The following is a 27636-nucleotide window of genomic DNA, read 5'->3' as shown; positions in this document are numbered from 1 at the left end:
CATGGCATTAGATGCGTGATGTACAATGTACCATAACTTGGTGTAGATTACTCCCACATCAAGGCATTAGATGCGTGATGTACAATGTACCATAACTTGGTGTAGATGACGCCCACATCATGGCATTAGATGCGTGCTGTACAATGTACCATACCTTAATGTAGATCACGCCCACATCATGGCATTAGATGCGTGATGTACAATATACCATACCTTGGTGTAGATGACGCCCACATCAAGGCATTAGATGCGTGATGTACAATGTACCATAACTTGGTGTAGATTACTCCCACATCAAGGCATTAGATGCGTGATGTACAATGTACCATAACTTGGTGTAGATGACGCCCACATCATGGCATTAGATGCGTGCTGTACAATGTACCATACCTTAATGTAGATCACGCCCACATCATGGCATTAGATGCGTGATGTACAATGTACCATACCTTGGTGTAGATCACGCCCACATCATGGCATTAGATGCGTGATGTACAATATACCATACCTTGGTGTAGATGACGCCCACATCATGGCATTAGATGCGTGCTGTACAATGTACCATACCTTAATGTAGATCACGCCCACATCATGGCATTAGATGCGTGATGTACAATATACCATACCTTGGTGTAGATGACGCCCACATCAAGGCATTAGATGCGTGATGTACAATGTACCATAACTTGGTGTAGATTACTCCCACATCAAGGCATTAGATGCGTGATGTACAATGTACCATAACTTGGTGTAGATGACGCCCACATCATGGCATTAGATGCGTGCTGTACAATGTACCATACCTTAATGTAGATCACGCCCACATCATGGCATTAGATGCGTGATGTACAATGTACCATACCTTGGTGTAGATCACGCCCACATCATGGCATTAGATGCGTGCTGTACAATATACCATACCTTGGTGTAGATCACTCCCACATCATGGCATTATATGCGTGCTGTACAATGTACCATACCTTGGTGTAGATGACGCCCACATCATGGCATTTGATGCGTGATGTACAATGTACCATACCTTGGTGTAGATCACGCCCACATCATGGCATTAGATGCGTGATGTACAATGTACCATAACTTGGTGTAGATTACTCCCACATCAAGGCATTAGATGCGTGATGTACAATGTACCATAACTTGGTGTAGATGACGCGCACATCATGGCATTAGATGCGTGCTGTACAATGTACCATACCTTAATGTAGATCACGCCCACATCATGGCATTAGATGCGTGATGTACAATATACCATACCTTGGTGTAGATGACGCCCACATCAAGGCATTAGATGCGTGATGTACAATGTACCATACCTTGGTGTAGATGACGCCCACATCATGGCATTTGATGCGTGCTGTACAATTCAGACAATTTACCGTACATTGGCGGAGATCACTCCCACATAATGGCTTCAGATGATGTTTAACAATACATCTATATCACATTCCGGATATTTATATTTGTATTAACATTTATTATATGATTCGAACAAAAGTGTGTTCGAGTTATCCGATGTTAATCGTCTCATGCCACTGATTCATCAACCAGATTTCAAATCATATGCTTGTTTTTAGCCTAGGAGCTTTTTCATTGTGTTGTGTGATTGCTTACTTCAATTACGTCAGCTGTTAGTCAGTACAGTAAGTATAGGTGATCTGTGGATCTTGGGAACTCTCGTTTAGACTCTGAGAATATTGCAGGTCGGAAGTAGTTTTTTGTCATATCCGTATGTCTTGTTTACAGCTATTTTGTAGGAGTTTGAGCTGGCGATGTAGTTTTATGACGAGGACCCGGCGGTGGTTTCAGTAAATGAAAACTTGATAGTAATCTTTGTAACCTATTTTCGAGTGAAATGTGTCCAAATACTAACACATTCGCCTAGGGAAATCTTATTAGTAGTATGAATTCTTATTCTTCAAACGAGCATCTAAGCCGTGCGTTGTTGGTGGCGCTATTGGCAAGATTTTGTGTTGTACATGCTGTACTTCCAAGCTTGGCTGGCATATTGTAAAAACAGATTTTCGTATTTTCTGTTTATCGACAATATATAAGTACATATAAAATTAGAAATTGACTATAATTATATATAACTTGCCAATATCACTGGTGATTTAGATATTCCCTAAAAGTCACTATGCTTGCTACTATAAAAACATATTCATCTTAGCCTAGATATAGGATTACTCACTAGACAATTTTGAAATTTTCGTTTGATTATTCTGGATATTGAAAACGCTACTTTTATCGGTTTCAGTCACGGTGAATTGCATCGGACATTTGTAACGATGCAAGTTGGAAGAAAGCTGGTACAATGCTACGAGTCACAGCCATGTTGACACTCATGGTGCACCAGCCAGCACAATGGTGCGAGTCACTTCCAAGTTGACAGTCATGGTGCACCAGCCAGCACAATGGTACGAGTCACAGCCAAGTTGACAGTCATGGTGCACCAGCCAGCACAATGGTGCGAGTCACAGCCAAGTTGACAGTCATAGTGCACCAGCCAGCACAATGGTGTGAGTCACATCCAAGTTGACAGTCATGGTGCACCAGCCAGCACAATGGTGCGAGTCACAGCCAAGTTGACAGTCATAGTGCACCAGCCAGCACAATGGTGTGAGTCACATCCAAGTTGACAGTCATGGTGCACCAGCCAGCACAATGGTGCGAGTCACAGCCAAGTTGACAGTCATGGTGCACCAGCCAGCACAATGGTGCGAGTCACATCCAAGTTGACAGTCAAGGTGCCCCAGCCAGCACAATGGTGCGAGTCACAGCCAAGTTGACAGTCATGGTGCACCAGCCAGCACAATGGTTCGAGTCACAGCCAAGTTGACAGTCATGGTGCCCCAGCCAGCACAATGGTGCGAGTCACAGCCAAGTTGACAGTCATGGTGCACCAGCCAGTACAGTGCTACAAGTCACAGCCAAGTTGACAGTCATGGTGCACCAGCCAGCACAATGGTGCGAGTCACAGCCAAGTTGACAGTCATAGTGCACCAGCCAGCACAATGGTGTGAGTCACATCCAAGTTGACAGTCATGGTGCACCAGCCAGCACAATGGTGCGAGTCACAGCCAAGTTGACAGTCATAGTGCACCAGCCAGCACAATGGTGCGAGTCACAGCCAAGTTGACAGTCATAGTGCACCAGCCAGCACAATGGTGTGAGTCACATCCAAGTTGACAGTCATGGTGCACCAGCCAGCACAATGGTGCGAGTCACAGCCAAGTTGACAGTCATGGTGCACCAGCCAGCACAATGGTGTGAGTCACATCCAAGTTGACAGTCATGGTGCACCAGCCAGCACAATGGTGCGAGTCACATCCAAGTTGACAGTCATGGTGCACCAGCCAGCACAATGGTGCGAGTCACATCCAAGTTGACAGTCATGGTGCCCCAGCCAGCACAATGGTGCGAGTCACAGCCAAGTTGACAGTCATGGTGCACCAGCCAGCACAATGGTTCGAGTCACAGCCAAGTTGACAGTCATGGTGCCCCAGCCAGCACAATTGTGCGAGTCACAGCCAAGTTGACAGTCATGGTACACCAGCCAGCACAATGGTGCGAGTCACAGCCAAGTTGACAGTCATAGTGCACCAGCCAGCACAATGGTGTGAGTCACATCCAAGTTGACAGTCATGGTGCCCCAGCCAGCACAATGGTGCGAGTCACAGCCAAGTTGACAGTCATGGTGCACCAGCCAGCACAATGGTTCGAGTCACAGCCAAGTTGACAGTCATGGTGCCCCAGCCAGCACAATGGTGCGAGTCACAGCCAAGTTGACAGTCATGGTGCACCAGCCAGCACAATGGTTCTAGTCACAGCCAAGTTGACAGTCATGGTGCACCAGCCAGCACAATGGTGCGAGTCACATCCAAGTTGACAGTCATGGTGCACCAGCCAGCACAATGGTGCGAGTCACAGCCAAGTTGACAGTCATGGTGCACCAGCCAGCACATGGGTGCGAGTCACAGCCAAGTTGACAGTCATGGTGCACCAGCCAGCACAATGGTTCGAGTCACAGCCAAGTTGACAGTCATGGTGCACCAGCCAGCATAATGGTGCGAGTCGCAGCCAAGTTGACAACCATGGTGCATCAGCCAGCACAATGGTACGAGTCGCAGCCAAGTTGACAGTCATGGTGCACCAGCCAGCACAATGGTTCGAGTCACAGCCAAGTTGACAGTCATGGTGCACCAGCCAGTACAGTGCTACAAGTCACAGCCAAGTTGACAGTCATGGTGCACCAGCCAGCACAATGGTACGAGTCACAGCCAAGTTGACAGTCATGGTGCACCAGCCAGCACAATGGTGCGAGTCACAGCCAAGTTGACAGTCATGGTGCACCAGCCAGCACAATGGTGCGAGTCACATCCAAGTTGACAGTCAAGGTGCCCCAGCCAGCACAATGGTGCGAGTCACAGCCAAGTTGACAGTCATGGTGCACCAGCCAGCACAATGGTTCGAGTCACAGCCAAGTTGACAGTCATGGTGCCCCAGCCAGCACAATGGTGCGAGTCACAGCCAAGTTGACAGTCATGGTGCACCAGCCAGTACAGTGCTACAAGTCACAGCCAAGTTGACAGTCATGGTGCACCAGCCAGCACAATGGTGCGAGTCACAGCCAAGTTGACAGTCATAGTGCACCAGCCAGCACAATGGTGTGAGTCACATCCAAGTTGACAGTCATGGTGCACCAGCCAGCACAATGGTGCGAGTCACAGCCAAGTTGACAGTCATAGTGCACCAGCCAGCACAATGGTGCGAGTCACAGCCAAGTTGACAGTCATAGTGCACCAGCCAGCACAATGGTGTGAGTCACATCCAAGTTGACAGTCATGGTGCACCAGCCAGCACAATGGTGCGAGTCACAGCCAAGTTGACAGTCATGGTGCACCAGCCAGCACAATGGTGTGAGTCACATCCAAGTTGACAGTCATGGTGCACCAGCCAGCACAATGGTGCGAGTCACAGCCAAGTTGACAGTCATGGTGCACCAGCCAGCACAATGGTGCGAGTCACATCCAAGTTGACAGTCATGGTGCCCCAGCCAGCACAATGGTGCGAGTCACAGCCAAGTTGACAGTCATGGTGCACCAGCCAGCACAATGGTTCGAGTCACAGCCAAGTTGACAGTCATGGTGCCCCAGCCAGCACAATTGTGCGAGTCACAGCCAAGTTGACAGTCATGGTACACCAGCCAGCACAATGGTGCGAGTCACAGCCAAGTTGACAGTCATAGTGCACCAGCCAGCACAATGGTGTGAGTCACATCCAAGTTGACAGTCATGGTGCCCCAGCCAGCACAATGGTGCGAGTCACAGCCAAGTTGACAGTCATGGTGCACCAGCCAGCACAATGGTTCGAGTCACAGCCAAGTTGACAGTCATGGTGCCCCAGCCAGCACAATGGTGCGAGTCACAGCCAAGTTGACAGTCATGGTGCACCAGCCAGCACAATGGTTCTAGTCACAGCCAAGTTGACAGTCATGGTGCACCAGCCAGCACAATGGTGCGAGTCACATCCAAGTTGACAGTCATGGTGCACCAGCCAGCACAATGGTGCGAGTCACAGCCAAGTTGACAGTCATGGTGCACCAGCCAGCACATGGGTGCGAGTCACAGCCAAGTTGACAGTCATGGTGCACCAGCCAGCACAATGGTTCGAGTCACAGCCAAGTTGACAGTCATGGTGCACCAGCCAGCATAATGGTGCGAGTCGCAGCCAAGTTGACAACCATGGTGCATCAGCCAGCACAATGGTACGAGTCGCAGCCAAGTTGACAGTCATGGTGCACCAGCCAGCACAATGGTTCGAGTCACAGCCAAGTTGACAGTCATGGTGCACCAGCCAGTACAGTGCTACAAGTCACAGCCAAGTTGACAGTCATGGTGCACCAGCCAGCACAATGGTACGAGTCACAGCCAAGTTGACAGTCATGGTGCACCAGCCAGCACAATGGTGCGAGTCAAGTCAAGTTGACAGTCATGGTGCACCAGCCAGCACAATGGTACGAGTCACAGCCAAGTTGACAGTCATGATGCACCAGCCAGCACAATGGTGCGAGTCACATCCAAGTTGACAGTCACGGTGCACCAGCCAGCACAATGGTACGAGTCACAGCCAAGTTGACAGTCATGATGCACCAGCCAGCACAATGGTGCGAGTCACATCCAAGTTGACAGTCATGGTGCCCTAGCTAGCACATCGAGTTTTTCGTTGGTGAGAACAGCGCTTAATATCTATAAATGTTACCCAGTGTCACACTCTTATTACACCAATCTTCAAAGATTCACACTAGCTTCCAGTTACAAGGCCGTAGGAACCGTATCGGCCATACTGGCTATGGCCGGACCACTTCTACATGTCCTTCCTGCACGTCCCGTCCTTCAGCTCACGTCATCACACGCCTTGGGCCTACGGCCCTCGATGCATGGCCGGACCAACTAATTTTTGCTTCCTACGGCCTTGAGTTAGCATAGAATTAATTTCACAATTATGTGCATTACCAATATTCTCGATAAACTTTCACCAAGTTATTCATTTATCTGATTCCGTACAAGTCAAATCCAATTCTCCCACTCTCCGTTATTATACTGCATGCTTGTTATCCACTCTAAACGTCAGATTTTTATCGCTTAGAGGGCGTGCTTTCTCGTGAAATTACCTCGTTTATGGAACACATTGCTTTAAGAATTACGTCAAAAACCAACTTTACCGTTGACAATTTCGTAAAAACAATATTGAAAACTCTCATCTTAAATAGAGCATCTAATAGTACAGCACGACTGAACTATGTCTTGAAGGAAACTTAATTTTGGAGATATGTTCTCGGCTTAAAGATGCAATATGGATAAAAACGTATACATTGTTGTTCGTAAATCCATGCTGTACACCAAATCTGATAATAATTTATCATGATCTAAAAAAGTTGGGTTTACAGGATACTCTGCGCATGCGCATTATTTGTTAGTGTACGTACCAAAACAACCGGTGCACATGCTTTATTGTTGCATCGAACGAAAACTCAAACATGTGCATGTGTTTTGATAATAAGTCCAATGCATTCACTGACGTACAGTATTAAACGGTTGGTCTGTGTAAGCCAGCAAGAGTCATTTGAAGCGCTTACATCGCCCGTTCATTCCTTTAGTAGTTTTCGCTAAATGGCAGACTAAATAAATGAAAACATTGTTAGTATTCATATGCTGCCACCACCGGCGACTAACGAACCAAATTCATTCATCAACAAGTACTTGACTATCATCGGAATACCTTCTCCTCCCCACGGTGAAATTGACATTTTGTTTTTTGGTGCTCCATTTTTTAAACAAACGCAATCCAAATACTCAATACTGTTTTTTATCGTAAGATGTTGTGGCAATGTGCCTGTCGTGTCGTTCGGGTCGATTTGGACTCTCATTTTGAAGGTCACCTTGTATACGTAAATATCCCGTGACGTACTCCACCGTAAACACACTCTCATTGGTTACTTGTGAATCTCAAAAGAATGGCAATAGTAACTCAAATATGACGTCGTGCTGGTATTATTAGTATGCAAATTGTAGAGAGATCGCCAGTCTACTCTTATTGTAAAACGACAAGGTTAAATTTATTTTTTACCCAGGGTAGCCGTTTTTATATCCCGACGACTCGCAGTCTTCAACAGTTCGTGTCGTCGAGACCGTTAAAGCAGACTAACGTCAGGTACCAGGTAAGGACGACATATTTGCTTGTCTTCGTTGTATACCACATATAGCGCTTCTTTCTTTGACACTAATGGGGGTTTATACAAAAAATCTCACCTTCCGAGTATTAAAATACTAATTTATATCAATAAGAGAAAAGTCGTAGTCTCGCGAGTCTGAATTCTTAAGCACAACAATGCGATGTCAACACGCAGGACTTATAACGATCTAGCTGCAGTTCTGTAGCTCTGGATTTCGCTGGTGTCTGTATTTGGCGTTTTCTGTTGCATCGGTAGTCTGATTCGTTCATCCCAACGCCAAATACAGACTCCAGCGAAATCCAGAGCTACAGACAGAACTGCAGCTAATAACGACCATGTATTGTCTTTGTTCTAGCCTGTCGCAAATCACGACAAGATGGGAGGAGTTGGCAAATGTTTCGGCGTTGCATTGATAGCATTAGGCGGACTTAGCGCCGTATTTGGTATCGTGTCTATATTCCTGTGCCAGTCTGATCTGAAGTACGTTGGTGCGCCATTATGGTCGGGAATTTTTGTAAGTAATATATCTGATGTATATATATATATATATATATCGTGGTACCTCAAGTGTCTTCTGAGTAATTTTTGCAATTTCCGATACAAATCCGTTGTCGAATCATGTATTTCGGTTATTTTGTATTTTCACAACGACATCAATCTATATAGCAGTTGCGGTACAAGGAACATCGTTACATTTTTTCTTGTTATGCTTGTCATTCCAGCTGATGATAACAGGGGCGGTCGGGCTAGGCACCGGATTTCGTCCCAAGTCTAATGGATGGGTGAGTATGCGTTATATCATATATCCCAGTGTATGCCGTAGCGAACACGTGGCTCTACTATATTAACTATCGAAAAAGGATAATTTCTCTTATTTGACTGTTATTATAATTTTGCAATACAAATTGTGACAATATCAATTCCCATTGTTTTGCAGCTGACAGCTTTCCTGGTACTCAGTGTGCTATCACTTGTGGTAGTTGCCTGCTCTTTTGTCATTTTAATTTGCGGTGTCGTGTATGATTCGTACATGTACAACTATTACGACGACAGCTATAATTATTACGATTATCCAAAACGCCAAGATCATCTCAACTGGCCTGATATTCCACATATGTTCGGGGATTACAGCGAAGGCGACAGCTACGGCAGTAGTTCTAGGTGGAACGGTGAGTTTGATGATATGGATGACTTGCAGGACCATTTAAACCTACCAAATGGTTGGAACACTAGACCCGACGAGCTGCAGGATTGGTTGGATAGTTTGGCTAATCAGGACATTGAAAATCTCGACCTACCAGAGAATTGGGAAGATTGGTATTTGTTCCTGCAGAATTGGTTAAATGAGCACCGGGAAGAGGAAGTGGAGGGCGAAGATGAAGAGGAAACTCGCCACGGCGGAGGCGGTGGTCGTCACCGACCAATTCACAATGGTGACAGGGATGGTGATAACATGATGGAGTACGCCGATGACTATTCTTACGATTGGGGTAGCTATGATCACCATGTTAGCACGGCTCTCTATGGAGTTACCATAATCCTAACATTTATTGAATTGGTCGTTTTGTTCGCTGGATCAGTTGCTTCATGCTGCGGTCTTTGCAATTCTACGACTTCGAACATGGTAAGTTCCAATCGTTTGGTGGAAGGCACTGCTCCCCGTGATACTTCTCAATTTAGTATGAATACGTCCAGTGGGGTCGGGCGGCACCGGGCCAGAGGGGGCTGCCGTCCCCTCGAAAAAGTTCGGGGCGTTGGGGTTGGGGCTCCAAGCTACCCGAGCCTACTGGTACATCATATTGACTAACCGTTAAATTCTCGTAACACATCGTAAAAGTAATGGTGGATAAATCAATATCCGATATTAAACTATGTAGTGCTTTGTATTTGTTTACAGACCACTGTGAAACAAAATCACCAGCCGCAAGTGTACATTCTGCAGCCCGGACAGACAGTACTACCACAGACCAATGGACAATTCATTATCGTCCAGAGACCACCAAGTAAGTAACATAACATAACATAACATAACATAACATAACATAACATAACATAACATAACATAACATAACATAACATAAAACATAACATCATGTTTATTACGAGGTCCACTGGCTAATGATACTATACGTTTTTTCCCCGCAGATCAAGTGCAACAGAACTTTACCCCGTCCACAAACCCAGCTTTGGAACCATTCCCCACAAAGGAACCTGTGAACAGACTACCTCCAGTAGAACTACAACAAGCTGGTCCATTACCAGAAAAAGTCGAGCTGGCTTGATATCGGAATAGTGGCTTATAAAACCGTGTAGTTTTGTTTTTACCATTTTGAAAATTAATATTTCAGAAATTGCAATTTCAGTGTTTTATTTTGTTTGATATATCTAGTTTCAATTTCTAATAACATTCACTTTCTTTTGTATATGTATAGAATTTATTTGGTGTTATGTTAATTCTAACCATGTATACACATTAGTGTTTCTACAATTCAGTGTGCACCAATTTGAATATCGCTTTTACCTAAATAACGACCGGAACCTCGTAAAAAGCGAGTGGAACACAAAATTTGTTTTTTCACCTCAAATACTGTTTCATTTTATCACTTCATTATGCCGTCCGTCACCATGATAACACTAATCCGGGGAGCAGAGAATACAATGATGGGAAATAATGAAACATTATTCCAGTGGCAACAACAAGTCTGATGGCTCTCTCGTATTCAACGAGATCTCGCAGGCCCATCGCGACCTAGGTCTATTCACCATTACAAATTATGCCTTGCAGAAAAATAACGAATTGCATATGTTTGAAAAGAAGTTTATTAATCCGTTAATACTCGATATAAAGCGATGTGATCTACAGGAGCGGGTACCTTGGAGTATATGGTTATTTTAGCGAATGAAAAGAGTATTTATAAATCGTATGCAGTACGGCCACTCTCAGCATAAGGTACCATATGTCATTTACATTTTCGTAATCATCATGTACATGATGTTTAAACTTACTTATATTTACAAGTGCATCTTATAGCATTTGAATACGTTTTAATAAGTATTTTTGTTTGATATTACAATTTTCATATACACACCCAATAACGATTGCTATATTAAACTATATTCGTTTGATGTAATAACGAACTATGGGATTGCTTATTCACTAAGTGTTAATAGTACGTACCAAAAACTCAAAGGGCTTATACATCTGTGTAGTCCATTGTTTTAGGTTATTGAATAATATTTTTCATACGACCAAGTTGTATTTGTATTTGTATTTTCCTATAACCGGTCATTTGTACGAGTATGCAGTGTTAAACATGAATACTGATTTATACTTTCTTTTAAAGACTATTTGAAATCTACATCGGAGTACGTCGTGTTTGGTATGACGTGTGTCACAACAATATGTTGCATATGTATGGTATGTTGCTTGTTTGTAAATTGTGTTCTAGCAACGAGTGTAAATAAAGCCTATTGTTAACATTTTCTATTTGTAGTTTATTTCTTTCAATTTAAAAAGAATTGAAGACACGGTTTTCTTTGCCAATAACAATACGTGCTCGGTACCAATTCAAAATCCCCAAACTGAGAAACGTCGATTACTTGCACATTATGGTCGCATAATGACGCTAAAAATAAATCCTTTCAATTTATTTTATTTTAAAAGAATCATTGAGTTAAAAAAATAATACTTGCATCTTTCGGTTCCGATTTTTTCGGTTCCCTGAAAAATTGTTAAGCCGATCATAACAATTATTATTTTATTTCGATCATGGTGGTGAGGGTGGCATGCTCACTGTTTACGATTGAATCTTATTAAATGTGAGTCACCATCAGTAGTAAACGTGACTGCCTGTCATGCGGCACGCGGATATGACGTAAACAACGATAACTAATCGATTGTTGTAGAGCCAGGAGAGAATATATCTACTTTATTTTAGCACTTGTGTGTCCATAATATTGTCGTCCTTTTGTTGTCATGGCAACGGTGGTGTACAGTGTATGGAAGCGGAACGCTCGTTACACTGAAAACTCGTAATATTAACTCGAGGAACAAAGAACAGAACAATAGCTAAAATCACGTGAGAATGTTATTCCAATGGAGACCTACCCCCCCCCCCAAAAAAAAAAACAAACAAAACAAACAAACTATAAAAGCCGCACTGTAAGTACATTCAATAACCTCCATATACATAAATGACCATGGTAAATAAATAAAAGCGTTTTTACGTGGCAAAGTGCAAGTCATGTCGACGTTTTGGCAACTTTCCAAACAACCCTTGGACGGACGATGAGTCATCAATAATAACATGTATTGATTTACACTCGCTACAACCTCGGACTAGTACAACCGGACAACTTTCTGTATGCAACGTGGGTTATAATCTCCTGTATACATAATCCTATTAATGCATATACCTAGTAGATTTATACATCTTAAACAGTTTTACCGGTAGCTGCTACTTTATTACGCTTTTTTATATGTTAAATATAAGTTATGCTGTGCCATTATACACAGTCAGCGTATAATGGGCGGTTCTAAATATGATGAAAAATCCACTTGTTATAATAACAGGTCATTGTTTATTTTTAGGAAGTTTTGTTTCCTTGTAGAGAAAATTGACCCTTATTGTTCCCCTACCATTTTAGTGGAATTAAAACTGTTCTTTGTAATTTTTAATTTCACTCTTATCAGTAGAATGGACTTGGCTATTCAGTTTCGATCAAATGTACATTTTCTAAATTATATTCCAAACCAGAAAGTTTGCTCTTTTTGTTAGCTACACCCTGGCAGCCATGTTTGGCTAATGGAACAAGAGAGGATGTAACAGTTTTGTTGACGTAAGCTTTATTGTCAGTTCCTCCATGGAGGTAAACAATCTTTTTTTTACCTCCACGGTTCCTCTAAGGTGTTAATTGGGTAGAAGATTATAACTAAGGTAGTAGGAAAGGGATGCCCACAGTTGCATGTTCCTGTTCTCTGGGGTCTATTGTTATACGAAAAACATGCCTACTTTGTTTATACAGTTTCATGTCAAGAGTCGCCATAGAGGGCGCTGTTATATGCCCAAATGTACGCGCGAACTGATACCTGTTTTTGCGCACCTCAGAAATTGCATTGTAATGAATTTTGTTGAAACGGCTCTACACCGTTGACAATTAACTGGCGTTGGTATACTAAATCTGCAGCCACTTTCAACATATGATTAAAATTATGTGAACTTGGAAGACAATTCAGAAGAAAAACTGCCAACTTGAAGGTAAACACAGCACCACCATAATAACAAACGATTTTGTTGCTTGTATATATGTTACAGGGGAATAGCCCTTTCTAATGGTACATCTAAAATTTTTAATAGCATTATTCATAATAGAATTCAAAATGTTCTTAACAATAATGATTTTTTACAAGATTCTCAATTTGGATTTATAAAGAATAGGAGGACAACAGACAACATCTTCATTCTTAAGTCAATTATCAATAAATATACGAATAGCATTGGCAAGAAATATCTTTATGCCTGCTTTGTTGACTTACGCAAAGCTTTTGATAGTGTTTGGCGTGAAGGGCTATTATTTAAATTAGGGAAAGCAGGAGTGACAGGAAAATGTATTAATTTGATTCAATCAATGTATTCAAATACTAGCTATGCTATTAAGACTGGTCAGGGGGGCACCAAAGCATTTGTATCATCTAGTGGAGTTAAACAAGGGTGCAACTTAAACCCATTATTATTTAACATCTACATCAATGACCTATCTGACAGTCTTAAAAAATCTGAGTCTGTCAGTCTTAATGGCACCAATATTAATTGCCTACTTTTTGCAGATGACATTGTCATTTTTTCAAACACAAGTACAGGACTACAAGATAATCTTAATTTGTTTAAAAGCTACTGTATCAAATGGAGACTTGGAATTAATATTAACAAAACTAATATTATTATTTTTAATAACAGGGGAAGAAAGATAGATGGCAAATTTTACTTAGGAGACCAACAGGTAAAAGTTGTCCCAACATATACCTACTTAGGTATCACTTTTCAAAGTAGTGGTAATTTTACAATTGCTATCGATAATCTAATCAAAAAAGCAATGCGTGCAATAGGTGCATTAAAACAAACACTTAGCCTACACAATTATATAGTTTCGCCAAAAAATGCTATTCAGTTATATCGCAGTACAATCCTACCCATTTTATTATATGGATCTGAGATATGGGGGGCTTTTACTTTCAAACTTGTTAAAACAAAAATAACTGAACGAAATAACTGAAGACAATTTTATACAAAGTCTGTTTAATGACAAAACATACTTTGAACAACTCCACATTAAACTTTGCAAACAGATTTTAGGTGTTAATAATAAAGCCAGCAATGCAGCAACTAGAGCTGAACTTGGTAGCTATCCTCTCATTATTGACATTAGTTCACAAACATTGAAGTATTATGAAAGGCTAAAATCAATTAAACATAATCATCTTCTGGACTGTGCTTTTAATACTGAGAATAAAATGAACGGTAATTCATGGACAGCATTTGTTAAAAGATTATTCACATTAACTAAAATTAGCGATGAATCTAACACTATAGAATTCAAAACCAAATTCAAACAAGTTTACTATAATAAAGTCTGGTTGCCAACGGTATTTAAACCAGAAAAGAATAAGCTACGTACTTTTAACAAGTTTAAACAAAATTTTGAATTTGAACCATATTTAGAACAAATCAAAAATGTGCAACACAGAGTCAGCTTCACTAAGTTTCGCATTTCTTCTCACGCGTTGCCAATTGAAAAACTTAGATATAATAAAACACCCCCAGAGCAAAGGTTTTGTTTTCTATGTAATGGGGATGAATTTCATGTATTACTCACATGTAAAAATAGTCAGATTGTACAAGCTCGTACTAAATTTGAAGCTGAATTTTATGATGACAACATTTGCAAGTTATCAACTCATGAGAAATTCAAGTGCTTGCTAGGCACTAAAGATAGCTTCATTGTCAATTGCTTGGGAAAATTTATTGATTTTATTTCTAAGCTTTAGTTTAGTCTATTGTTTTGTTTGTGTTTTTCTTGACCATTGATTTATTGTATGTTTTTTTTTTTTTCATTCATGCTAAATTTTGTGTCAAATAAAATATCTATCTATCTATCTATCTATGTTTGAGTGACATACAAAACACAAATAACAACATAGGGTGTATATTTTATATTCTCTACTCATGTATGTTTACTCATGTTTAGTGTTCAGGTTCTTACCAATGTAATCACGAATACCTTCCATTTGTTTTTATAATTAACATTTTGTTTTCATTAGTTTAAAGCGGGAGGGTCGTCACCTACGCACGAGAGGGAATTGAGTCCCAAGCGATGAGAACAACACACGCTAAGAACGCAAAGGCTCATGGGTAGACGCTTGTTTGTAACAATGATATATTGAAGATAATATTTGGTAATCGTAGTCCTAAATAACTATTAAAAATAGCTAGACGTTTCGAGCAATGGCTCTTTATCGATAGCATAGAAGCAAGTGAACAAAATATCAATAATAAAATATCAAAATATCAAAATATCAATAAATTGTTTGTAACAATGACGCGATATGGCCCACTGGCGCATGCGTAGGTGACCGATCGCTTTAACCGATCAGTAGGTGACTTGAAAGATAACGGTCACAAACTTATGAATATTGAGTAATCGATGTTACATATAACTGAATTCTACTTAGAAAATTACCAAATAAATATATATGTATAGAAAACATACTTTTGCTGGAGAAGGTTGCCAAATTTAATACACTAATTTTGCGAAAACAATTACCTCGGAAAACAATTACCCCGGTACATCAAATCTATTTAAAAGGGAAATTGTGATCACTTTAGAATTTCTTATTTGCAACCTAAATATTGTCTGTCTTGTTATTTATTCGGGCCTTGGTCGGACAGTAAAACGGGTATGCCGACGGTGTTTTTATTTACCCACCAATGATGTAATATCAATCAATTTATTTGCACTTTCCGACCATTTGTGTTTTCTGTGCCCGCATCTCCTAATTTGCATGCGTTGTTTGGTAATCTACTTAGTATTGCTACAAGTAGAATGTTTTCTTCTTCTAAGAGTAGTTCAGCTATTTCGACCGACTGGTCGCTTGTTATATTGATTTGGGCTAGATAACAGCGAGTTATTTTCTGTTATAAATTGTATAAAATTTACCAACATGCAAAACCCACTGTTCGCCGGTCTTATCGCAAGATACTAGTATTCATACGGTAACATTTGACAATGAGTGACATATTATCTTTATGTGGGGGGACTAGATACGGCTTTTTGTACCCAACTGAAGGTCGTGTGGTGAAAGCGCCCCAGCTTGCGAGCCATATCAAGCCCATTAAGGTTTTATCATGTACCTTAAAGGCGTAATTGTAAGTTTACCACAACGTGACCTGATTACACGACGAAATTTAGAATTACGCGTTTTGTTTTGATTGATGAAAGCCGGCAGTGATACGGGAAATTACTAGTATTGTCATGATATGAGGGCGCACTTCCTATAGCGTTACGAGGCACGTTACGAACACTTCAGGACCTCCATACGATGGAAAGATAAAAAATACAGATGCATTCGTAAAGCGTAATCAACATGTCTTTGTCGGTGATGGCGCAGTATATTATGTGGGAAAGTCAGTTCAAAGACTCCAAGTGGTTCTGTCATATCGATTATTCTGACAACTGCCAATCAGCTGCATAGCCCCTATATCAAATGTAACAAATGAAAACTGTTTAATTGAAATATTCAATTCATAGACTTGATTGTACGACGTGTTATTTTGTAATTCTTGAAGTCAGAAGAATATTTTCGCTGCAGGTGCTGAATGTAGACCCTTCTTTTCAGATTCGAAAAACAGACCTACGAGACGCACACTCATTCTTGTTTGAGCGATTTGATAATCTTAGTTATGTGTTGCGCTTTGAACACGCACTATCTAACTGTTATTTTGGGGTTAATTAATGTCATGCACGTCCTGGGTGCAATGTAGAAATTAATTACCCTGGGTTTTCACATACATTTCATGGGAAATGAAACTTACAGCGTAGACGATGGGAAACGATATTTGAACTCTGATGGCGCTCTTTGGAAATATCAGAATGGAAATGACGTGGTAGGTTCCAGGGAATCACCTGGCAGTTTGACAGTAAGAAATATAGCAGCCGAAATAAATAACGACAAATAATAATAATAAACAAGCGAGTCTTAAATAAGCCAGTTTATAGAACCAGAACTTGTAACAAACTTATTCAGTGGTGCATGGGGGCCTCCTTGGGATGCCCCCCCTCCCCCAAAATGTTTTCCATTTGTTTTTGTATAATAAAAAAAAGCATTAACTTAGTCTGGCGATTTTAAAGTTTAGACCCCCCCCCCTCATAAAAATTTCTGTATTTGCCCCTGTTATTGCATAATGTATGCGACATGATGTGCAAGTTGTTTAGCTCGGCTGCAATCAGTCAAGGCACGTCATAGATACGACAATTACAATTAGAGTGGCTTCAAAAGCAAAATTGTTAGATTGCAATAAATTATAAGCAAATTTGGTTCACAAAATGCCTCATCAAACAACAATAAAATAAATAAATGTTTCATCCATAGTGCATTTTTAAAATAAACAGATGAATCAGAAACTATAATATTAAGTGAATTTATGCATGCTTCAAAATGCCTCAGTTGAGTTTATCATATACAAATTATATTAGTTGCAAGGCTCAAAATAAAACCAAGTGTAAAACATGTTCCAGTGTCTTCTAGGAGTGGCAGATTTGTTATGCAATGAAGTGCAGATTGGCATAATTGTAAAACATTGTAATCCATTGCCGCATTTTTTTACGGCCCACTGCAAATCATTAATGTTTTACTAACTGTGTGCTACACATGTACATGCTGTCCATGGTTAATTTTCAGGGGGGGGGGCAGTGATGGAGCTCTCTCTACAATATCCCACATAAAATACATTCAATACCAGTACTGTTTCTGTAGATATCATTAAAAAAACACTGTCTTCCTCTCACCTCCTCCAAACCCAAAACTTTAAAGTTTTTCGTAGTCATTGATGTTTATTCAAAAATATGTGAAATTGTGACAAGTGTGAATTGGTAAACTTCATTTTAATTGGTTAACAACCAGCTTGACCTATGAAGTCAAATAATGCAACTTCAGGAGAAATCTTGTATGAAACAAACATGGTAGATTGAATTTTACTTGCAATGGTTGGATGTTTACAATTGACACCACTCATTAGCATAACCACCTTAAAAAACAAGGTGGTATTTACAGAGGGCATGGCAGAATTTCCCACTCATAGAAATTTGACTTTAAAGCCAAAGTTTTTTCACACAAATACATTCTAACAAGCATTTATCATATAAAACAAAAAAATGCCAGTCTAGTTGATTATACTTGAAGTTGAAGTGAATTAAGCACACTGGTAAACTGTGGCTACTGACATTTGAAGTGAATTAGTTAAAGAAGATAATGATAGCTAATAATATCAAAAGTGAATTAATTGAGGCTAATATCTGAAGTGAATTAAATCTTTATTTCCAACCAGTATATGATTAGGATTAGTCTTAACTCTGTATTAGACCAAAGTTACTGGATTCATCTTGTCCCATTGTAAAATACAGTCACAAACTACAACTTTCACTTTCAGAATTAAGTTCCATAAATACCAGTGATAGTTGTTTTTACCATAATATATCTGGATGCGATGGGCCCCTTTATTATTTTAATACTATTTGTTTTGTAAAAATACCACGTGAATAAAATAAGAGTCAACATATATCAACACATGTAGTCTATAGTTTAAATTAATATTTGGGATACAACCATTCAGAGTGAGGAAAACTGTCAATGAGGGTTTTCTGGATTTACATCACAGGCTAACTACAACTTGCAAATATTTCCAATACAAGTTTTAGCCAACTGAACAGTTTAATCCTCATAAACTTCAATGTAGAGTTTTGTTAAATTGACGATACGTTGTCATTTACAGTGTGAGACACAGCAGATAGTATCCTGTTTCTTCATCATTTGAAAGTTTAAGACACTTAGCACACAGAATCATCTATTTTGGCTGTGGATGAAGGTTTGGATGTATTTGTTGATGTAAGCTGTGTGCTGGCATTGCTGCTTGTACGTGATGTGGCATTGGTGGCTGATGTTGTTGCTGCAGCTGCTGCTGCAGTTGTTGATGTTGCTGCTGCTGCTGTTCCAAATGTGCTTGTTGTAGTTTCATTCTTTTCCTGGCGTAGTACTGCCAATGCAACAGCTGTTGGTCATCAATAAATTTAGCACATTGTGCACTGACAAGTTCTTTGCGAAAATGTTCGTATTGTAACAGCTCTAAGAAATGCAGAGACTGTGGGAATCTGAAGATATAAAACAATATATTCCATTATGAATCAGCTATATAATAGCTTTACTAATCTTAACCCAAGTCTTATTAGTTATTGTAGAAATATTAGACATTTTATAATTTCACAAATTTCTCATCTATGCACATTAAAAATATCTGACTCAGATTACACTTTCATACATCAATAAAGAGATTCACAAAGCATTTTAATATTTTACAGTATTTAACGTCAATTTAGTATCACAATTATTCAACAACATCTAAAACAAGTCTAGAACATTTGAATGTACAACTAATACTAATAGGAATAGGTATGTTGTATACTTACTTCAAAAACTTGGCATACTGAGACTCTTTCCAATATAATAAATATTTGAGGTAGTTTATAAAATTAGGATCTTTGAAATAACCCCTCTGTGCAAGAACTGAAATTAAATATATGACACAGCTCATGGAATATTATTACGGTCACTATTTTTAATAATTGTTTCATTTTTATTAATTAAGTGCAGTCAATATTCCTTGCATGCTGGGTAATGGTTTTACAATTCTTGATTGCTGATTGGTAAGAATATGTTAACGAGTCATTCATGAGCACTATGCATTAACATGGTGTTTCAATACTTCACTGGTGTATGTAATAACAAGCAGCCTATCGGCTGAGATAGCTCCACTGTTAGCAATGCACATTTCAATTAATGAACTGAAGCTATCATTAGAAAATGAACAATATGTATAGTATCAAAGCAATCAGACTTGCTGTTTTTAACAAGAATACAAAAAAATCAATTTTCACCAAAAATGACAAAAATATTCATCAAAATTAGATAATTGAAGATATCACTACGAAATGAACAAATCTGAGAGAGGTCCACATGTAGTACCTATATGTATAATATCAAAGCAATTGGACTTGCGGTTGTCAACAAGAAATCGAAAAATATCATATATTAGCAAAAATGACAAAAATATTCACCAAAATTAGAGAATTGAAGATATCATCATGAAATGAACAAATCAAAGACAGGTCTACCCAAGGTACATATACACCAAGTATCAACGCATTCAGGTTTGTAGTTTACCTCCATGCTTGTATCATTTAAATTTGTGTACACTGAGGAACCAACAATAGTACTGCATAGTTTTTTGTTGGTGCTTCATTTTACTTTATTATATATTTCCATTACTAACTTCAATGTTTTCGGTTGTCATTAAACTATTAGCCATAGTAATTTGATTAATTTTTATCTGTAATTTGTTGTTGTTGTAACCTTTAACCTTCAGTAGGTTGTTATGAGCTAATAATTGTCGTTGTTGTATGACACAAGCGACTAAGTACTGACAAATAACAATTTGTAACAATATATAGTAGCTCAAGCTACAGTGAAATTGTATCAAAGTTATATTATTGTAATTTAATACATACAAAAAATTACACTTACAGTTAAGATAGTGTGGGTTGGCTAAACACTGCACGAATTCGAGTTCAACTTGAAATCGCACTTTCTGTTGGTCTTCAGTCTCTGTAGAAAAGAAAAAAAAAATTAATATACCACTACTTCCCCCAAAGAATTACAATAAAAAAATTCACATTGCAAAATTCGTGATACCAATTTATCTTTTCAATGGTTCCAAAATTCAAAATGTTGATGTTTATGTAAGAAATCGCCAACAAAACAATAAATTTACAGACCTGCTTCTTCAGAGGCCGCCATTTTAAATGTTTAGTGATGAAAGAGGTCAACCGGAAGCAATAGTTTATCGTATTGTAAGTGGCCAGTACGAAGGCGACTTAATAATTAATGTATTTTCCAACAGCAAATTACACACGTACCTCCCAAAGAAGTCTTGGAAATGATTCAAAACACAATTAACTCCCAAATCACCAAATATAACTGTTATGCTTTGTTACTCAAATATTACAATGCAACAACAGAGGGCGCACTTTTCTTAACTTTCAAACATGGTCGACATAGTGCAATAATATTTTGTCCACTCTCTGCTCACGTTTGCTTCCCGTCAGGAGAGGGTATTAGTTTTAAAAATGGGTCACCGACATGATGTAACACCGCAGACCTTTGAAGCCATTCGAACGGTTGAAGTGGAAAAGATTTCCAGCCTAACAGAAACAGAAATAAGACCACTTTTACCATGTCTAGTCCGAATGTCGTTATGTGCGCCCCTCGATGCGAGCGAAGAATGGGTGGAGGGAAGGAAACACATACTAAAAATACTGTCTGGCATGGAGATTGTTAACTCCATCGTCGCTCTGCTGTCTGTTGATTTCAATGCACTAGAAGTTGATGCAAGAAAAGAACAGCATCTCAGGTAAGTCATGCTGGCATCCTAAATAAGTAAATTGCTGTTTTATATGGTAATCACATTCACTTGGGGGCTGAAAATCAATAAATACTATTGTTTTCAAAAAGTCATCCGCTATACGCATATAAAAGTTATGAAACAGTTATGAAACATGGTACAAAAATGTATCTAGCGAAATCGATACCATGCCGATTTCAAATGTCCATTTCTTACCCTAAAATGCGAAACAAAAAGTTCAGAGGGGATCAGGTGTTACCCTAATAACCATTGTTCATAATCGCTAACTTGGTTTTATTCAAAACTGCACAAATCCCACGTTTTCTGATGATATCCGACGATTTCCTGGACAAAAATGGCCAGCAGCCAAAATCAAGGGGGATTCTGGGCAAATCAAGTGCGCAGACTTATTTTTCAGCCAATTAGGCGTGCCAGAACAGTGAGTATTTCCTTAATTTACCCAGAATTCTGTGCGAAACCCCCTTGATTCTGGCTGCTGGCCATTTTCGTTCTCAATCCCTTGAACGGTTGCCCTCGCTAATCCAACTTTCTCGACGATCATTCGCAAGAGGCAAATAATCTCCATCTCATTGTCTTCGTCTTCGTCTAGACGCTTTGACATAATAGCAATAATTGTTCAAAATCAGAAACTGCATTAACAACTAAACTGTTCTCACGAGGATAATTTAGGTAATTTCATCATCATCATGTTAGGGAAGTTTTTAAATATTTGTATCAACTAGGTTTATTATTTTCTTGAAACGTTCAAAATAGAATTTATTAAATGAACGTGCATATGTATGCATGAAATAATAAAGTGTCCGATATCAACAACGAGTAAAACATGATTGTTTGGTGAAAGTTTGACAGGACGCTTACATGTTGTAATAGTTAACCCATCTGAAACTATGGTTTGTTTTGATTAACTGTCACGTAGACGGGTATGTAACTTTATTGCGTCTACAACGGTCACTGGATCATCTAGGAAGGATGTTGAAAGTCCATCAGTAATTGCCTACCAGATGCGGGAAATATCTTACGCTCGTTGTAATAGAATGGTGAATTTTATTGTTTTCAGTACCAGATCTACAAAGTTTGTTTATTTTACAGACAAAAGGCTGGAGACTCTGAGAGTTTGTTATCTTCACTTCCGTGTCCAGCTTTGGAGTTTGAAAGAAGTGATCCAGCAAGAAGACTTAGAATTATTATCAGTGAATTAATGAATATAATGAATCAGGTAAGATTTAAAGCGGCAGTGTCGTCATCTGTACGCACACACGATAACAACACACGCTAAAATGCAAAGGCTCATGGATAGACGCTTGTTCGTAAACAATGATACGCTGTGGCCATCTGACGCATGCACAGGTGACAACTCTCTCGCTTTAACATGAAAATTAACACAAGGTTATTATATCATATCAGTAGTATAATAATAATATTATAACTGAGCACCCATTATTCCCTTAAATGAAAGTAGAGTAGGTAAAAAGTTTACATGTGATGTATTCCAAACTGTTACTTATCATACAAGTATACACACTAGTTATGATGTCACACTGTGGTAATATGCACTTCATAAATTCCATCTTAGTACATACATGCATGTGTGTGTGATATAGTACCAAACTATATATTTTATATCTAGTCAGGTTTGTCACTAAGTTGTGAACAAATGTTTTAAAACATGCAGAAAATATACTAGGTACCGTAAAAACTCGTTTCTATTAATTCGCGCACCCATTTTATTTTCGAGCACTAATTTTTAAATGTATCCTTTTAATTCACGGCGTTCAAAAACGCGGGCCAGAATAAAGTGGATAACTCAGAATATATTGCATGAAGACATTAAAAATATACATTTTGTTTGAGTTTTTATGTTATCAGTACTTGGTGTAGCCGCAATCATCGCAGATGATCTCCGTCATCACAGCTTTTCAGTTAGCAAGTAGTTTAGGTTCGGTAAAGATTTGACCTGAAAAAAATCATTCCCCCACGACACTACAGATGTTGGGCAAGGTTATTACTTAGTCGATAAAAATCCATCAGTAAGCACATCGATTACGAATTTCCGTAATGGAAAGCTTAGTACAGGGCTTTTTCGTCACTGGTCCACAGGGTTGCATCGACCGTGTGTCTGCCATTATTCTATTATGTCATTTAAGTGAACCGCCCTATGGTGCGTAAATTGACGTTTTTGATTAGTCGGGCGATTGACCTTATGTCACATTTTCATTATACCGGATTCGGTAAAAAACACAGAGTTAAGCGGTCATGTACGTTCTATAAATCTAACCTTGCACACATAATCTTGTACTGACGTATTTTTTGTCCAAGAAAGACGTTCCTTTTCATTTAACCCCCAGTTAACTCTTTGCGTCCATGGTATTTGTGAAAGTTGAAAGATTTTTTGAACAAATGACAAGTAACTATATTGATTTGCGTCAAGCTGGGTGGCCCGAATTTAAATACCAGTGCATGAACTCTGGAGGTCATTGCCCGGCAGAGCTCCAGAAGGAGTACCTACACTTTATGCAAATTTTTTAAAATTATGCTAATTTATTCATGACGTAGCAGTTTCTGTGCTCATGAATATTCATTAATTTGTGGGTCAATACATTTTAAAAGGGGCGATATATTATTTTTGGGGGAAGAGTTAGAAAGGGGGATTAGCAATCCTTAGGGGGTCAATACAAAAGAAGGGACCCATTTGGAGATCAGCCATGCTCCTCGTGTCTGTTGTTGCACGTGACCTACAGCTGTGTTCGTTCTTCGACGACTTCGACTGGCTTCCATGTGGGGTAGTATTATTGTGTTCTGTTTTCCTGACTTGAGTTTTTGAATCCGCTGTTTATGTTTTTAACGTCTTTCATGTCTTTTGTAGGAGTGTCCAATCCGTGATTCTTGCGATCTTTGAGTTCCCGGCGCACTGTCTTGTCCACTGTACCACGAGTGTCTTCACACACGAGTTAGGATTTAAGTCCTATTCATAGGAGCACTGTCTTCACTAGCATTCAAAAATCTAACTAAACATACTGGATTCGAACCAGCGATCGCTCACATTGCTGACATAGTACAAATCAACTGAGCTATGTGGGTAGTCATGCAAATTAAATAATTCGTTGTCATATTTAGCTTTATTGCCGAATGGTGTTTGCGAGAAAAAAATGGGCAGGCAAGGAAATTGAACCCAGGTCCTCCTGATCACTATGTAGAAAACTGACCCACAAGACCACAATGGATTTACTGGATGTGTTTGCATTTGATAAGACTATATAGTGTGTATTTCTATTATTGAGTTACAATTGTCCAAAAAATTGCCAATTTTGTGTTTTTACTTGTGTAAACTATATGCATGACATAACCCGTTAAGTGTACATCTTGCCAATTGGGTGTTTGCCATTTGCGTTGCCCATACCTGACCCGACCCTAACCCTAATGTCAAGACACGTTCCTGTTAATAATTCCGTTGCCCATACCTGACCCGACCCTAACCCTAATGCCAAGACACGTTCCTGTTTATAATTACTCAATAATGATACTCTGTTGTGCACTGTCTGCAGGTAAGTTGCATTGACGTCAACGGATTAAACAAGTCGCGTTTAAGTAATTTCCACTATTAACAAGTGGTTAAATTGTGACAATAAATGTGTGGACAAATATTTGAGATTAATTTTGGTGTAGACAACTCTCGTTTAATTATTTTACACCATTACAAGTTGTTAAATTGAGAGAATAAATGTCTCAACAAGTATTAAATACTTAGTTTGATGTAAACAACTCACGTTTGATTAATTCCCACTATTACAGGTTGTTAAATTGAAAGAATAAATGTGCGGACAAATATTTTAGACTTATTTTTGTGTAGACATCTCTCGTTTGATTAATCCCACAATTACATGTTGTTAAATTGAGAGAATAAATGTGCGGACAAATATTTTAGACTTATTTTGGTGTAGACAGCTCTCGTTTAATTATTTTACACCATTACAAGTTGTTAAATTGAGAGAATAAATGTGCGGGCAAATATTTTAGACTTATTTTGGTGTAGACAGCTCTCGTTTAATTATTTTCCACCATTACAAGTTGTTAAATTGAGAGAATAAATGTGCGGACAAATATTTTAGACTTATTTTGGTGTAGACAGCTCTCGTTTAATTATTTTACACCATTACAAGTTGTTAAATTGAGAGAATAAGTGTGCGGACAAATATTTTAGACTTATTTTGGTGTAGACAGTTCTCGTTTGATTAATTCCCACAATTACAAGTTGTTAAATTGAGAGAATAAATGTGCAGACAAATATTTTAGACTTATTTTGGTGTAGACAGCTCTCGTTTAATTATTTTACACCATTACAAGTTGTTAAATTGAGAGAATAAATGTGCGGGCAAATATTTTAGACTTATTTTGGTGTAGACAGCTCTCGTTTAATTATTTTCCACCATTACAAGTTGTTAAATTGAGAGAATAAATGTGCGGACAAATATTTTAGACTTATTTTGGTGTAGACAGCTCTCGTTTAATTATTTTACACCATTACAAGTTGTTAAATTGAGAGAATAAGTGTGCGGACAAATATTTTAGACTTATTTTGGTGTAGACAGTTCTCGTTTGATTAATTCCCACAATTACAAGTTGTTAAATTGAGAGAATAAATGTGCAGACAAATATTTTAGACTTATTTTGGTGTAGACAGCTCTCGTTTAATTATTTTACACCATTACAAGTTGTTAAATTGAGAGAATAAATGTGCGGACAAATATTTTAGACTTATTTTGGTGTAGACAACTCTCGTTTAATTATTTTACACCATTACAAGTTGTTAAATTGAGAGAATAAATGTATGGACAAGTATTTGAAACTTATTTTGGTGTAGACAACTCTCATTTGATTAATTCCAACAATTACAAGTTCTTAAATTGACAGAATGAATGTATGGACAAATATTGACCATTATATTTGTGAGTAAATACCTGTTGTTTAATTAATTTCCACCTCTACAAGGTTGAGAGAATAAATGTCGACAAATATTTGATACTTATTTAGGTGTAAGAACTCGTGTTTGACCAACTTCCACCATTGCAAGTTGTTAAAATAATGAAATAAATATACTGGTATCATTGGATATTTGATTTAATTGTGAAACTTTCTAACAAAATGTTAACTGCTGGCTTCGAACCCTCAATCAACAATTCCGCAGACACAGTATAAATTCAACAACACCACAGAAGATATTCGTCTGTTGCCTGAATTGTTTTCATAATATAGGGAACGCCATCGACTCTTTAACAAAACTTACCTTGACTTGGGTCTTGCTCATCTCATGTCACAATCTGTTGAACAAATTGCGCGTGTTAGTTATTTTATTATTTATTCATTCAGTTTTGTATGGTGGAGTTTTGTGAGGTTTATTATTTTTTTTGCGACGTTCTTTGTTTACTTGTTTACGGTTTGAGAGATTTCAGTTTATTTTATTTACGTTTTTACGGTAGCTCTGAGCGGGACTCGAACCCACTGTCTTTTCAAGCTAATTTTGTTTTATTTTGATGGCACGCTTGTGTACCACGCCACGACGTTGGTCGTTAAGTGGTGTTCATTTTTCTAACTACTCCAGTGTTCCGATGAGTTGAACGGAAAAGCCAAAGCGATTACTGGTTTCTGATTGCTTCGGTTCTGGTGAGTGTGTATCTAGTGTGATTCGAACCCATGTCGTTTGTATTGGGCTTTTTTTTATTTCCCATGTTGGCTACGCCGTAATATGCAACCACTTCTCCGTTTTATTGTGATTTTGAGTGTTTAATGATGTCTTCCTCACCCGTCACGCCATGACCCAGTTTCAACCACACGGCCATTTTGCAACACAGTTCGTGACCCTCGGCGTCACCCTACTGACTATATGAGCGTTCTGTTCAACTGTTAAGCTAGGATTTATTACCGTTATTATCATTATATTGTCACGTGATTTGTTTTACCTTATGTGTAATGTCTTAAGTATCTTTATTGTAATTTGTATATACCAATTCGTATATACCGAGGAAACGACCCAGATTGAAGGTCATGTATTTTATGACGTCACCAATTCGTGTGTAGGTACTGCTTCTAGATCTGTGCCCATTGCCCAATGCCGCACGTAATTCAAACGCGTGGTTAAAA

The 27636-nt window shown here is 38.9% G+C and overlaps 4 protein-coding genes across 4 annotated transcripts in view; 2 read left to right on the top strand and 2 right to left on the bottom strand.

Moving 5' to 3' along the window:
* The window catches only part of LOC102803033 (uncharacterized), a 223480-nt gene that overhangs the window by 122763 nt on the left and 73081 nt on the right, over positions 1–27636 (bottom strand). The window lies entirely within an intron of this gene.
* On the top strand, positions 7565–10570 carry LOC144362069 (uncharacterized). The gene is made up of 6 exons (XM_085491344.1): positions 7565–7738; positions 8109–8267; positions 8476–8535; positions 8691–9377; positions 9651–9756; positions 9899–10570. The coding sequence occupies exons 1-6, from the start codon at positions 7580–7582 to the stop codon at positions 10033–10035; spliced, it is 1308 nt and encodes a 435-aa protein (XP_085347470.1). The 5' UTR covers positions 7565–7579; the 3' UTR covers positions 10036–10570.
* LOC100378779 (mediator of RNA polymerase II transcription subunit 31-like) lies at positions 17841–20932 on the bottom strand. Its single transcript, XM_002738756.4, has 4 exons — positions 20855–20932; positions 20604–20684; positions 19490–19586; positions 17841–19174 (listed from the first exon to the last, which is right to left on the bottom strand). The coding sequence occupies exons 1-4, from the start codon at positions 20874–20876 to the stop codon at positions 18871–18873; spliced, it is 504 nt and encodes a 167-aa protein (XP_002738802.1). The 5' UTR covers positions 20877–20932; the 3' UTR covers positions 17841–18870.
* The window catches only part of LOC102803359 (integrator complex subunit 2-like), a 70972-nt gene continuing 64457 nt past the window's right edge, over positions 21122–27636 (top strand). The window contains exons 1-2 of the mRNA XM_085491343.1: positions 21122–21489; positions 22591–22717. Coding sequence (XP_085347469.1) covers positions 21206–21489; positions 22591–22717 — 411 coding nt within the window. The 5' untranslated portion in view covers positions 21122–21205. The remainder of the gene's footprint in view (positions 21490–22590; positions 22718–27636) is intronic.

Source organism: Saccoglossus kowalevskii, chromosome 16, assembly GCF_978046115.1.
Source record: "Saccoglossus kowalevskii chromosome 16, keSacKowa6.1, whole genome shotgun sequence".
Taxonomy (NCBI): Eukaryota; Metazoa; Hemichordata; class Enteropneusta; family Harrimaniidae; genus Saccoglossus; species Saccoglossus kowalevskii.
This window is presented reverse-complemented; position numbering and strand designations above follow the sequence as displayed.

What these genes read in the sequence shown, in the direction of transcription:
- LOC144362069 (XM_085491344.1), top strand. Translation starts at nt 7,580, where the DNA reads ATGCAAATTGTAGAGAGATCGCCAGTCTACTCTTATTGTAAAACGACA. An exon ending in CATTATGGTCGGGAATTTTT is followed by an intron (nt 8,268 to 8,475) that starts GTAAGTAATATA and finishes TTGTCATTCCAG; the next exon opens with CTGATGATAACAGGGGCGGT. An exon ending in TATCGTCCAGAGACCACCAA is followed by an intron (nt 9,757 to 9,898) that starts GTAAGTAACATA and finishes TTTTCCCCGCAG; the next exon opens with ATCAAGTGCAACAGAACTTT.
- LOC100378779 (XM_002738756.4), bottom strand. Translation starts at nt 20,876, where the DNA reads ATGGCGGCCTCTGAAGAAGCAG. An exon ending in GGCGGCCTCTGAAGAAGCAG is followed by an intron (nt 20,685 to 20,854) that starts GTCTGTAAATTT and finishes TCTTTTCTACAG; the next exon opens with AGACTGAAGACCAACAGAAA. An exon ending in CAACCCACACTATCTTAACT is followed by an intron (nt 19,587 to 20,603) that starts GTAAGTGTAATT and finishes ATTTAATTTCAG; the next exon opens with TTCTTGCACAGAGGGGTTAT.